At 54.1% G+C, this 13,072-nt stretch overlaps 2 protein-coding genes across 10 annotated transcripts in view; both read left to right on the forward strand.

Moving 5' to 3' along the window:
- Window positions 1–13,072, forward strand: part of ZNF385C (zinc finger protein 385C) — a 42,426-nt gene that overhangs the window by 22,491 nt on the left and 6,863 nt on the right. For 7 of the 9 annotated variants that reach the window (XM_066364161.1, XM_066364165.1, XM_066364168.1 and 4 more), the window contains 2 exons: window positions 9,807–9,955; window positions 12,258–12,368. In XM_066364161.1, coding sequence (XP_066220258.1) covers window positions 9,807–9,955; window positions 12,258–12,368 — 260 coding nt within the window. The remainder of the gene's footprint in view (window positions 1–9,806; window positions 9,956–12,257; window positions 12,369–13,072) is intronic. The other 2 variants (XM_066364163.1, XM_066364164.1) reach the window with 1 other exon arrangement.
- Window positions 4,059–7,930, forward strand: C2H17orf113 (chromosome 2 C17orf113 homolog). Its single transcript, XM_066366330.1, has 2 exons — window positions 4,059–4,832; window positions 5,905–7,930. Exons 1-2 carry the CDS (start codon window positions 4,290–4,292, stop codon window positions 7,387–7,389), a joined length of 2,028 nt encoding a protein of 675 aa, XP_066222427.1. The 5' UTR covers window positions 4,059–4,289; the 3' UTR covers window positions 7,390–7,930.

Here is a 13,072-nt window from a genome sequence, read left to right on the forward strand (position 1 = left end):
CTGTTTAAACCAGCCAACAGGTGCCCACGAGCCCACTCCACTGCTTGCTGCCTGAGAGCTCATGCTTCCTTACTCCATTACTCCCCATGTTTTTTGGTACAAATGCTGTCCGCCAGGCACTGTTCCCTTCTCTGGGGTTCCGTCATGAACAGGGAAGTCACCTTTCCTGCCCTCAGGGAGTGAGAGAGAGTGAACAGCATGTGATAGAACTGCATAAAAATAAGCAGATTTGTAAACCGGGGAATGCAATGGAGGGAACTTCTGGGAAAATAAGGGGACTTCTGGGAAAGGATAATTAGAGAAGCCTCTTCTGAAGAGGGGACAGTTGAGCTAAGACCAGAGGGGAAGCAAAGGATGGGAACATTCTGGAAGAAAGCGCAGCATGTGCACAGGGCCTGAGGTTGGAAATCAGGCACTCTGGAGGAACCAAGAAAAGACGGGTATGGCTAGAAGCAGACAGAGGGACAAGCGGCTGCCAGTGAGATCAGCAGTGCCTGGGCATCTGGCAGTTTTAAAAAGGGATTCTGGGCCCTGGCCGGTTGGCTCAGCGGTAGAGCGTCGGCCTAGCATGCGGAGGACCCGGGTTCGATTCCCGGCCAGGGCACACAGGAGAAGAGCCCATTTGCTTCTCCACCCCTCCGCCGCGCTTTCCTCTCTGTCTCTCTCTTCCCCTCCCGCAGCCAAGGCTCCATTGGAGCAAAGATGGCCCGGGCGCTGGGGATGGCTCTGTGGCCTCTGCCTCAGGCGCTAGAGTGGCTCTGGTCGCAATATGGCGACGCCCAGGATGGGCAGAGCATCGCCTCCTGGTGGGCAGAGCGTCGCCCCATGGTGGGCGTGCCGGGTGGATCCCGGTCGGGTGCATGCGGGAGTCTGTCTGACTGTCTCTCCCTGTTTCCAGCTTCAGAAAAATGAAAAAAAAAAAAAAAAAAAGGGATTCTGGCACTGGTCTGAGCAACTGGCTATAGTGGAGGGATTTTAAAGTGTTTTTATTATTATTATTTTTTTTTTTTTTTTTAATTACAGAGACAGAGAGTCAGAGAGAGGGATAGACAGGGACAGACAGGAACAGACAGGAACGGAGAGAGATGAGAAGCATCAATCATTAGTTTTTCGTTGCGCATTGCGACACCTTAGTTATTCATTGATTGCTTTCCCATATGTGCCTTGACCGTGGGCCTTCAGCAGACCAAGTTACCCCTTGCTCAAGCCAGCAACCCTGGGTCCAAGCTGGTGAATTTTTGCTCAAACCAGATAAGCCCGCGCTCAAGCTGGCAACCTCGGGGTCTCGAACCTGTGACCTCGGCATCGTAGTCCGACACTCTATCCATTGCGCCACCGCCTGGGCAGGCTTTAAAGTGTTTTTAAAAGCCCGCTCCAGCTGCTAGGATTTGAATGGCTCAGAGACGGGTAATGAAAACCCAGAGGGCCATCAGGAAGCAACTGGCAGTCCCGGCAAGAGGTGAAGGTTACCGAAATGAGGATGGTGGCAGCACCACAAGAGAAGGGATGGATTCGAGGGAGATTGTGGAGGTGGAATCAACAAGACCTGTGGATGGACGAGGTCCCGCATGGGGAAAAGAGTGGGGAAAGGTGTGTTTCTGGCCAGAGCACCTGGGTGGGAGGATGGGCCACTTCCTGGACTGGTGACAACTTGGACAGGAGCATATTTTGTAGGGACAGCGAGTTCCATTAGCCAAGCCAGGAAGGTGGCTGGATGAAGAGGTGTGGTGGGTACCCAGAGGAGTGGATGAAGAGGTGTGGTGGGTACCCAGAGGAGTGGATGAAGAGGTGTGGTGGGTACCCAGAGGGGTGGCCCAGACTGGGGCTGTGTACTTCAGTGGCTAGCACAGATGGTTCTAAACTCTTTGGACAAGTTGAGGTTGGAAGGAGGAGGTGGAGATGACCACACAGACCAAGGAGTGGCTGATGGGTGAGGGTGGGAGGCCAGGGAACGTAGACTCTTGCAAGCCAAGAGAAAAATGTGTTTCAAGGATGGCATGGTGAACAGTACCAAATGCCACTCAGAGTCCAGGGGAAGATGAGTCCAACGAGTTTCACCCACATCTGGCAACATGGAGTGCCTTTTCTTATACTGAACAGGCTGCCTCTGAAATTCTACTCATCTGCCCTTATTTCACCTACCCACTAAGTGCCAGGTTCCACGCGGGTGCTGGGTGTAATATTAAGTGGACAAGAAGAGAGTCACTGCTTTCTTAGAGCTAAGATTCATCTAGCCAACAGCCTCAGACACAGGAAGCTCTTCCACAGAGCCAAAATAAGTCCTTTTATTCTTTTAAACAACCAGCTTCTGCTGAGAGGCATCTGCGTGCCCAGCCCTCTCCAGGGACATAGAGATCCAAAAATGAACAAATGGGATCTTGGCCTTCCAGGAACCAAATGTGGGATGCACAGAGAATCACTGTATTCACTACATTGTATTACAAAGACTCGCACATGACATGGGGGATAATGGGAGACAGGTGGGGCAGCTATCAGCACCGGGGATGTCTGAGCTGCTCTCCAGGAATGAATGGGAAGTAGCCAGGGAAAGAGGAGGGACAGGGAGTTTAGGCACAGAGGATGAGGCTAGAGTAACAGTCAAATGTGTGGGGAATGATGAACTTGGAATGGGCTAACCAGACAGGAGTGACGGACAGAGGCTCTGCAGGAGTCCAGAGGATTGGGGGCAGGGTGGGGACTTAGCCAAGACACCACTGAAGATGTGGAAGCAAGGGAGTGACACAGTTGGGTCTGTGTGCGGCCTCGCTCTCTGGCTGCTGTGTGATGGATGAATTTGGGGGATGGCTGCAGAGGGGAGGCTGCCGCATAACCTAGGTGAGATGGTGCCGGCCAGCATCTCAGTGTGGCCCATGGGTCAGGAGGACTTGGGATCTAATTCAGGTACTTACTGCTTGTGGACCTTGGGTGAGTCACTTAAAGTCTCCAAGCCTCAGTTTCCTCCAGTTCCAAATAAGGATAATGTCATCCTCAGAGTCTCCGCAAGAAGACTCTTGGTTTCCTCTTAGAGTCATTGCAGAGTCCACAGCACGGGGCCTGCGTCTGTTCACGCCTGATAAATGGTAGTCACTGCTGCTGTTATCAGTAGGCATGGAGAGGAGGGGACGCACAGGTTTGAGAGATGATTAGGAAGCAGGGTCGGCAGGCTTGGGCCATCAGCTGGACATGGCCTTCTGGTCAGGAAGCGCTCATCCTGGCCCCAGGTGGCATGGTAGGGTGAGGTAAATAGAGAAAACCAGCTGAGTGGCTTTCATCTGAGGTCCAGCCTGCTTCTTGGTTACCCTTCCCAAAACCACACTACCAGTGTGTGTGTGTGTGTTTAGGGAAGGGAATTACAGAGAAAATATACCCAGTTCCTCGGTCCTGTGGCTCTGGAAGCTCAGCTTTGTGCTGACTTCCTCCCTATGAAATAAAGGACTGTGCACTGGATGAATCAGTCATCCTTCAGGTGACAAGTCAGGCGGTCTGAATTTTTGTTCAGGCTCAGCCACAAATTATTCTTTTTATTTTTTTTAATTTTTATTTTTTAATTTATTCATTTTAGAGAGGAAAGGGAGAGAGAGAGAGAGAGAGAGAGAGAGAGAGAGAGGAGAGACAGAGAGAGAGAAGGGGGGGAGGAGCTGGAAGCATCAACTCCCATATGTGCCTTGACCAGGCAAGCCCAGGGGTTCGAACCGGCGACCTCAGCATTTCCAGGTCGACGCTTTATCCACTGCGCCACCACAGGTCAGGCCACAAATTATTCTTGAGCCCTGAGAACCACTCTGTCTCTAGGACTCAGTTTCTCCACCTATAAAATGTGGTTGCATAGGCGGTGCCGGTCTCTCCTGCTCTGAGTTCTGGCATGCTTCACCTGTCAACACCCATCAACGACTTGTCCTGGATGGAGGGAGATGCTCAGGTGGGGCTGGGGCTCCCATACCTCCCTACTTTGGATAACATGCTATGGGCCTTGCATGACCCCGCCCACTCCCAGTAGCCCTTCCCCATTGGGTCCCGTCCACCCCTCAGCTGGGGAGTGCTCTGTGGGCCATGGGAACCCACCGTGGACTCCCTAACACCCCTCCCTTGTCTCTTTCATCTCCAGTCTCCCACTGATGGAGCAGGAATAAACTTTCCTGGCTAAGTTAGATGGATGGTCCCCATTAGCCTGGCAGGCTGTTCCTTTCCTGCCTCCCTCCTTGTCAAGGGAGGTGCCTCTGTGTGGGGGTGTGGCTGGGGGGTTAGAGAATTTGGGTGAGGGTTGGGGGTACCCTGCCCTTCAAGCAGGCATGGTGCCCCCTGGGAAGAAACCAGCCGGAGAGGCCTCCAACTCCAACAAGAAGTGCAAGCGCTACTTCAACGAGCACTGGAAAGAGGAGTTCACCTGGCTGGACTTTGACTATGAGCGGAAGCTGATGTCCTGCCTTGAGTGCCGCCAGGCCCTGGTACGGAACAAGCACAGCAAAGCTGAGAACGCCTTTACCGTGGGCACCGACAACTTCCAGCGCCATGCCTTGCTGCGCCATGTGACCTCGGGGGCCCACCGCCAGGCTCTGGCTGTCAACCGGGGCCAGCCCACTTTTGAGGGCCAGGCTGAGGGAGGAGGGGCCTACCCAGGCCCAGCAACCACCCCTACCTCCAGGGGCATCAAGGCGGAGGTGGACCCAGCCAAAGTGGCTGTGTTGACCACAGTGTACTGCATGGCCAAGGAGGACATGCCCGACGACCGCTGCTCTACCCTGCTCAAGCTTCAGCGGTTCAACCTGTGCCAGGCGCTGCTGGGCACTGAGCATGGTGATGACTACAGCCCCAGGAGGGTGAGGGACATGCAGGTGGGTGGCAGCCAGCGGTATGGGGGAGGGTTTGGGGAGGGAGGACGTTGAGCCATCTGACACAGTGCCAGCATGCCAGGCCCCTGGGCAGCAGCCAGAGCACTTCATTCATACCTTCAACCGTCAGAACCTTCACTGAGAGCATACTGTATGCCAGGCCCTGGGCCAGCTGCTGGGAATACAGCAGTGAGGCAGCCAGACCAGGCCCTATCCTCGGGGGGCACAGGGACGCTCTCCTCACCACCGGGGCCAGAGGTGGCAAACTGGCGGCCCTGGGGGCTTGACTGACCCACAGAAGTGTTTTTTGGTTTTCACCGTGTTTTCGAAAAACTTAAAGTAGTTTCCAAGTTTAACAAAATGACAGATTACATATAAAATTCTGGACCTGTTACTTGTACTAACAAACTAGGTCCCCATGCTGTCAGGGCATGAAGTGGTGGAGTTGGGGAACAGGCATGGACATCCCCATTCCCTTTGCTTTATCCCTGGGCCGACTTCAAGCTCAGTATTTCCCACATGGCTCCTGGGGCTTTGCAGCTCTGTTCTGAGTCCTGGGGGCTGGTGGGGGCTGGGGAGTTGAGCTCATCTTACAGAGAGATGATAGACAAACAGTGCACACAGCTGAGGCCCTGTGTCACTGGAGTTGGGAGTGAACATGTCTATCACTTAATCACTGAGCAGCAGAGAGGAGGGAGACCCCCAGGAATAAGGCAGAATGAGTGCTGCCGAAGAAACACACACCCAAGTCGATAGAACCTTTACGGTTCATAAAGCATTTTACATTTATAAGCTCATTAACAAAAGGTTACATTTATAATGCACAACAACCTTTTGAGGAGATGGGGACACCTATTAGCCCGATTTTAGAGCTGAAGAAACCGAGGCTCGGAGAGGTAGGTAAAATGACTTGCCCAAGATCAATCACACAGCCAGTGAGCGTAAAGCTAGGATTAATTCCTAAATCTGTCTGACCCCAAGGCCTGTGCTCCTCCCAACACCTGTACTGTCTGCCTCCCCTTCTCAGGACAAGCCTAATTCTGCCCTCCCTCCCTTTTTCTCTCTGGCTGTCCAGGTGGCCATTGCCAGTGTCTTGCACACAGAGGCCTGCCAGTGCCTGAAGGCATCCCCATATGTGGGGCTGGTGTTGGACAAGACCAGGGACTGGCCTGAGTCCCACAGTCTGGCCCTGTTTGCCACTTCAGTGTCCCCCTGCAATGGCCAGCCTGCTACCACCTTCCTGGGCAGTGTGGAGCTACAGGAGGGCAAGGCCATTGCTAGCCAACTCCTGGACATCCTGCAGGCCTTTGGCGCATCTGCGCCCAAATTAGCCTGGCTCAACTCGAGCCTCCCCAGTGACCACCTGGGAAGTGTGGCCCTGCAGCTCCAGGCAGCCTGCCCGCTGCTCATGGAGCTACATTGCCTCCCTGGCCTACCAGATCCTGAGCCCCCTGCCTACCTAGGTGAATATGAAAGTATACTGGATGCTCTATTCCGCCTCCACAGTGGCCCCAGTTCCCACATGGTCCCTGAGCTCCGGGCGTCACTGGACCTTGCAGCTATTGACTTGGCAGGACCACGGCCAGTGCCCTGGGCCTCCTTGCTGCCCGTTGTGGAAGCAGTGGCTGCAGCTTGGCCTTGCTTGGTGCCTACACTGGAGGCCTCTTCCCCAGCTTCGCGGACAGCAAGGGTACTGGCCCTCACCTTGCGCCAGTTTACCTTCGTGGCCTTCACCCACCTGCTGCTGGACACTCTGCCGTGCATACAGAAACTCGCCCTTGTCCTGCAGACAGAAGACCCAGACTTGGCCTTGCTGCAGCCCCTGGTGATGGAAGCTGCAGCCTCCCTCCAAGCGCTGCAAAGTTCCGGTGGCACGCGCCTCCAGGGCTTCCTGCGGGAACTGGCGTCCTCCAGCCCCGACGTGGGTGGTAGGCACTGTACCTACCGTGGCCTGGAGCTGGTCGGCTACTCCGAGGCTGCAGTCCGGGGCTTGGAGCGGCTGCAGGGGGCCTTCTTGGACTCCATGCGGCGGGGGCTGCAGAGCTCCTACCCCGGACCCTCGCTGGATGCCGTGGCTGCCTTTGCCGCGATCTTCGATCCCCGCCGCTACCCGAAGGCACCAGAGGAGCTGGGCGCGCACGGCGAGGGGGCGCTGCGGCTCCTGCTGCGCGCCTACGCCCCGGCGGTGGTGCGCCAGCGCGCGCTGGGCCACTTCGCGCTCTTCAAGCGCGTGGTCTGCAGCCTCAGGCGGCTGGGCCCGCGGGCGCTGTGCGCCGAACTAGCGTGCGCGCACTCTGAGCTGCACGAGCTCTTCCCTGACTTCGCTGCCCTTGCCGCCCTGGCCTTGACGTTGCCCGCGGGTGCCGGCCTCCTGGACAAGGTCGGCTGCAGCCGGGAGCTGCGGTGGTGGGGGCAGGGCGGGGCCGGGGAAGGCCGGAGTGACCCTGCGGTCAAGATTGCTGTGTATGGTCCCCCACTGCACGAGTTTGACTTTGCACTGGCCGTAGAGTTCTTAGAAAGTAGATGCGGGGAGGGACTGCTGGGGTCACAGCTCACGTGAGGGTAGCCTCCTTCCCTCTACCCAGCCAGTCTGGGGCCCTGGTCACTCTAAGGGCCAAGCCAGACTTGAACATGCTGCATCCAAACTCATTTACTAACTGTGGCCTTCCATCCACCTTCCCCCATGCTTCCTCTGCTCTGTGCTGAGTACTAACCCAGCCCCGTGGGCGGTGGAGGGCCTGGGTCAAGGGGGCCCTGGGCAAGTGGCCGAGATGCTAGGGTCTGGGACACCCTAAATAATGTTCCTGACCATTTTAGAGTTTGGTGAACAGTAGCTCATCCTTTTCCCTCTGGACTCATCCCAAGTTTGGGCCCTAAAAAAATGCTGGTGGTGGTTGGAGGAAGGAAGACTAGGTCCTTGACTGTTTCTCAGCCGCTGCGCCCCCCCCCCCCCTCCAGCATCTTTTCTCTTCAGATATGACTAGAGAGCAGATCGCTGTCCTTGTTTTGACACACAGCACAGCACCCTCTCTGTGCACAAGCTAAGGGTTCGAGGGTGTGGTGGTGCCCTCTCTCCCCTCCCCACCAATAGACTGCCTGAGGTTTTTGTGTATATGACTGTGAATATAGACATACTAATCTATAAATGTGAAATAAATCTATTCTATCTTTCATAGTGTTAACACATAAATTTTTTCCCCCCAATAACTGAATTTTTAATTTTTATTTTTTTTTTTAATTTTTTTTTTACAGAGACAGAGAGAGAGTCAGAGAGAGGGACAGACAGGGACAGACAGACAGGAACGGAGAGATGAGAAGCATCAATCATTAGTTTTTCATTGCGTGTTGCAACACCTTAGTTGTTCATTGATTGCTTTCTCATATGTGCCTTGACTGCGGGCCTTCAGCAGATCGAGTAACCCCTTGCTCGAGCCAGCGACCTTGGGCTCAAGCTGGTGAGCTTTTTTTTCTTTTTTTTTTTTTTTTTCATTTTTCTGAAGCTGGAAACAGGGAGAGACAGTCAGACAGACTCCCGCATGCGCCCGACCGGGATCCACCCGGCACGCCCACCAGGGGCCGATGCTCTGCCCATCCTGGGCGTCGCCATATTGCGACCAGAGCCACTCTAGCGCCTGAGGCAGAGGCCACAGAGCCATCCCCAGCGCCCGGGCCATCTTTGCTCCAATGGAGCCTTGGCTGCGGGAGGGGAAGAGAGAGACAGAGAGGAAAGCGCGGCGGAGGGGTGGAGAAGCAAATGGGCGCTTCTCCTATGTGCCCTGGCCGGGAATCGAACCCGGGTCCTCCGCACGCTAGGCCGACGCTCTACCGCTGAGCCAACCGGCCAGGGCCAGCTTTTTTTTTCTTTTGCTCAAACCAGATGAGCCCCGCACTCAAGCTGGCGACCTTGGGGTCTCGAACCTGGGTCTTCCGCATCCCAGTCCAACGCTCTATCCACTGCGCCACCGCCTGGTCAGGCGTGTTAACACATAAATTTAAAAGGACTTCTCATTTTGCAATGACAGGGGTCTAAAAATGTCCCAAATGAACTGGGTTTACTTCTAATTTTATTCTTTCTTTTTTTTTTTTTTCAAATTAAAAAAAATTTTTTAAATGTTTATTTTATTGAGAGACAGAGACAACAGGAACATTGATCTGTTCCTGTACATGCCCTGACCGGGGATCGAACCGACAACCTTTGTGCTTTAGCATGATGCTCTAGCCAACCAAGCTATATCTGGTTAGGGCTAATTTTATTCTTTCTTGAAGTCAGGTTATTCCCTCAAGTTCCTTGCCTCAGACCTTTAAGACCAAAGACTAAAGCCACAGGGCTGTGCCCGCCTCCAGGCCTGACCCAGGGGTGCCACTGGAGCACTTTTTGCCTCCTGGAGGAAGCAGCAGGGTCTCACCAGAGCTTGGGTGGGGGGTGGGAGGGATACATCCCTTCAGATTCCAGGGGTTTCCCATCCCCTCCAGCAGCCCTTGCTGGGAATGATGTGGGGAACTGAGATGGGGAATTAATGAGAAGGGAAGGGGCTGACCTTTCCCCAAGTTTGGGTTTAATTTGAAATAAAGAGGAAACCCAGCTCATGTGCAGTCTCCATGGTGGTGGTGTGTGTGTGTGTGTATCAGGGGCCTGTCCTGATGCCTCTGTCCCCTCCCTTGGCCTGACTCCCTTTGGGTGTTCTTTTGGGCCTCTAGGGGCGGGGGGGGGGGGCAGGGCGGTGTCATCCTTCTATCCTTCTGGGCTGGGGGCCATAACTGTGGATTCCTTACTTCTGCTTCCCCTGTTGTGGAGAGGAGAGGCACAGAGATGGGCTGTGTTGGCCCTGGGCTTGGCCGGTGCTACTTTGTGAAGAGAGACAGCAGCTCTCCCCTGGCTCCATCCACACCCAAGAAGCCCATCAGCCTCTTCAGGCTGTGGAGGTGGGATTGCCCTGTGGCTCCCCATTTCAGACCCTGCCCTTCTTCCTCCTGCAGCAGGCCCAGCATCCAGCACCCCCAGTCCCCTGCTGGCCTCCCTGCCCCTGCCCGCCAGGCCTCTGCAGCCCCCGCTGGACTTCAAGCACTTGCTGGCCTTCCACTTCAATGGCACCGCCCCGCTCAGTCTCTTCCCCAACTTCAGCACGGTATGGGGCTGGGCTGGTGGGCGGGGCATGCAGCCAAGCTGGGGGTGGGCGGGGAAGATGGGCTCAGAGGGGCTGGCTCTCAGAAGCTAGGTCTAACCAGGGGCTCATTCTCCTCCAGCATCCCCAAGTGACTAGGCATTCCCAAAATCAAGACCCCCCACCCCGGGGCCCAGGTGTCTGGGCTAGGGGAAGAGGGTAGTGTCACCCCTCCCCAATAACAACTGGACCTGTAGGATCTGGACTGTAGATTTCACTTAGTTCCGGTAGAGGGACTGCTGTGGATTATTTGTGTAAGCCTGTGTGCAGTTGGGTGTGCCTGCTTGTGTCTCCATAGGTCCTTGGGTGTTATCTGTGGATGTGAAGTTGTGTGTTGGTGTCCTGTACGTGCGTGTGTGTGTGTGTGTTGATAAACAACTCATTATTTCTTAGTATGTAATATGTGTGCCTGGGTATCTGAGAGGTGTTTTGTGTCTTTCTGTAGACTATGTATGTATTTGGTGTGTGTCTGACCTCTCAGTGTGTTTTGTGTGGGTTGGATGATTGTGATTGTGTGCCATTTGTGTGTGTGCAAGTTATGTATCACTTTGCATGTCTCTGTAATCGCTGTAACCTATCATTGTCTGTAAGCTCACTGCTCTCTGTCTGTATGCTAGTCTGTATATTTCTATGTGTGTGTGCGTGAAAAACAAGTGTAGTAAGCGTGAGTCAGACTTCACTACGTGAGCTATAAAGAATGCTCTCCTTTTTTAATTTTGAAAAATCAAATGTAATCATCAATGAGCCCCACCTCACCCTAAAAAGATAGTGGGGAACTCAGCCTCAGCCACCCGGAGGAATCCTTTCCTTCCTACCCTTCAGGGTTGCACAGAGGTTCTCAGGAGCCTGAGACATTTGAGGAGGGTCACCAGGTCTCAGGTTTCTGCTGTCACTTACTGCCGTGCTCACTGTTCAAGAGCACGTCCCTCAGGAGCGGATGGAGCTGCTGTGGTCCTGATCGCTGGGGGCCCCGCAGGCCGTTCTCTGCGGCTCTGACGCCCTGCTGCCCCGGCCCGGGTTGCCATGAGAATTAGAACCTCTTTCTGTTCTCCAGGAAGTTACCCAAATCATGCTTTTCTCCCAAAGTCTCTGTCCCCTTCTCTCAGGAAGGCTTGGGAAGCTCTTGACAAGCAAGCCCAGATAGCTTCTGCTTTTGGCCCAGTGGTCTAGGCCCCTAAGACAGAGGTTCTCAATCTTTCTAATGCCGTGACCCCGCAATACAGTTCCTCATGTTGCGGTGACCCCAAACCAAAAAATAATTTTGGTGGCTACTTCATAACTGTAATTTTGCTTCAGTTATGATTCGGAATGTAAATACCTGATATGCATTATGTATTTTCCAATGGCTTTAGGCGACCCCGCTGGGGTCGCGACCCACAGGTTGAGAACCGCTGCCCTAAGAAAAGGGAACATAAAGTCTTGGTTTGAAAGGAGAAAAAGTATTTAAAATAAGGAAAAGAAGTCGGCCTGACCTGTGGTGGCGCAGTGGATAAAGCGTCGACCTGGAATGCTGAGGTCGCCAGTTCGAAACCCTGGGCTTGCTTGGTCAAGGCACATATGGGAGTTGATGCTTCCAGCTCCTCCCCCCTTCTCTCTCTCTGTCTCTCCTCTCTCTCTGTCTCTCCCTCTCCTTTCTAAAATGAATAAATAAAAAATTAAAAAAAAAAAGTTTAAAAAAAAAAGAAAAAGAAAAAGTCACACAAATTAATATTCCAAATAAATGATTCTACTACTTAGGGAACCCTCTCGCCTCTACTTGCGGTCATCTGCCCCACTCTGGCCCCTCTCCGCCGCTGGCCGTGGCTCCCTCTCCCTCTTGGCCCCGTGGCAGTGGTGGAGCTCAATGATAGGCCTGACCTCCCCCAGCCCACGGGTCTGACATGGGGCTTCTTATGGAGAGAAAATTCCAACAAAGGGACTCTGTCCCTTCCCTGCCTCTCTCTGTTCCAATAGTTGTGATTCCTGTGAATGAGAAAATAAAACAAAACCAGAGACCAGAGGGGCAGCAAGAGATGCCAAGGTGAGGACCAGGACATGGTTCTCTCTTTCAAGATCATGGAGGCCACCCTGGCCCATCCCCCTGCCTCCAAACAGAAGCCCAGGCTGACAGGCTATTTTTCTGTGTCTAACATCACAGGGATGGGGACGTTCTTCCTAGGGGCTGACCTCTGCTCTCCTTGATAGGCTTTAGTTTTTGGCATTTTGTACTGTTCCCCCTGTCTGGGGCCAGCCCCAGAGTTACTGTGCCCTCCCACCCCCTTCACAGATGGACCCAGTCCAGAAAGCTGTCATCAGCCATACCTTTGGGGTCCCCACCCCTCTGAAGAAGAAGCTCTTCATTTCCTGTAACATCTGTCACTTGAGGTTCAACTCGGCGGTGAGAGGGAGTAGTGGAAGCAGGCTGGGGAGGGGGCTGGCCAGGGGGAGGGTTGGAGGCTGGGCTTGTGGGGTCTTCCCTGGAGGAACAGGGGTAGCAAAGGGGCTGTGGTCTGTATTTTCCATCCATGGTTGCGGAAGAGACACCCTTCATCCTCTATCCCTCCATCCTCTGCTCTATTCAGAGTCCTCTGCCCCTTCCTTCTCTAGTCCCCCTGAGACTCCATTTCCCTGCTCTGTGCTCTGGGTCCTCTGCCCACTCTGGGTCCCTGGGTATCAGCTCCTGGTTTGGAGCTCAGTTCTTAAACCTGGGAGTTTACAGAATATGTTCATGCCTATCATCTTAATTAGTTCTCATGACACAGCTCTCAGGTGGATAGAGGCACAATTATCCCCACTCTTCAGATGAGGAAACTGAGCCTCAGAGAGGTTAAGTGACCTGAGCTCAGTCCTGACTAACCCCAAGGCCTGCAGGCTTTCTACCATTGGCTGCCCCTATCAGGGGTCTCCAAACTTTTTACACAGGGGGCCAGTTCACTGTCCCTCAGACCATTGGAGGGCTGCCAAATACAGTGGTCCTCTCACTGACCACCAATGAAAGAGGTGCCCCTTCCAGAAGTGCAGTGGGGGCTGGATAAATGGCCTCAGGGGGCCGCATTGCGGCCCGCGGGCTGTAGTTTGGGGACGCCTGCCCCTAGATATTGA

This window comes from Saccopteryx leptura, chromosome 2, assembly GCF_036850995.1.
Source record: "Saccopteryx leptura isolate mSacLep1 chromosome 2, mSacLep1_pri_phased_curated, whole genome shotgun sequence".
NCBI classification, from domain to species: Eukaryota; Metazoa; Chordata; class Mammalia; order Chiroptera; family Emballonuridae; genus Saccopteryx; species Saccopteryx leptura.

Bases quoted from the DNA above. Each gene is read 5' to 3' on its own strand.
- C2H17orf113 (XM_066366330.1), top strand. From the start codon at position 4,290: ATGGTGCCCCCTGGGAAGAAACCAGCCGGAGAGGCCTCCAACTCCAAC. The intron at 4,833-5,904 runs GTGGGTGGCAGC...CTGGCTGTCCAG, and splicing joins GGAGGGTGAGGGACATGCAG to GTGGCCATTGCCAGTGTCTT.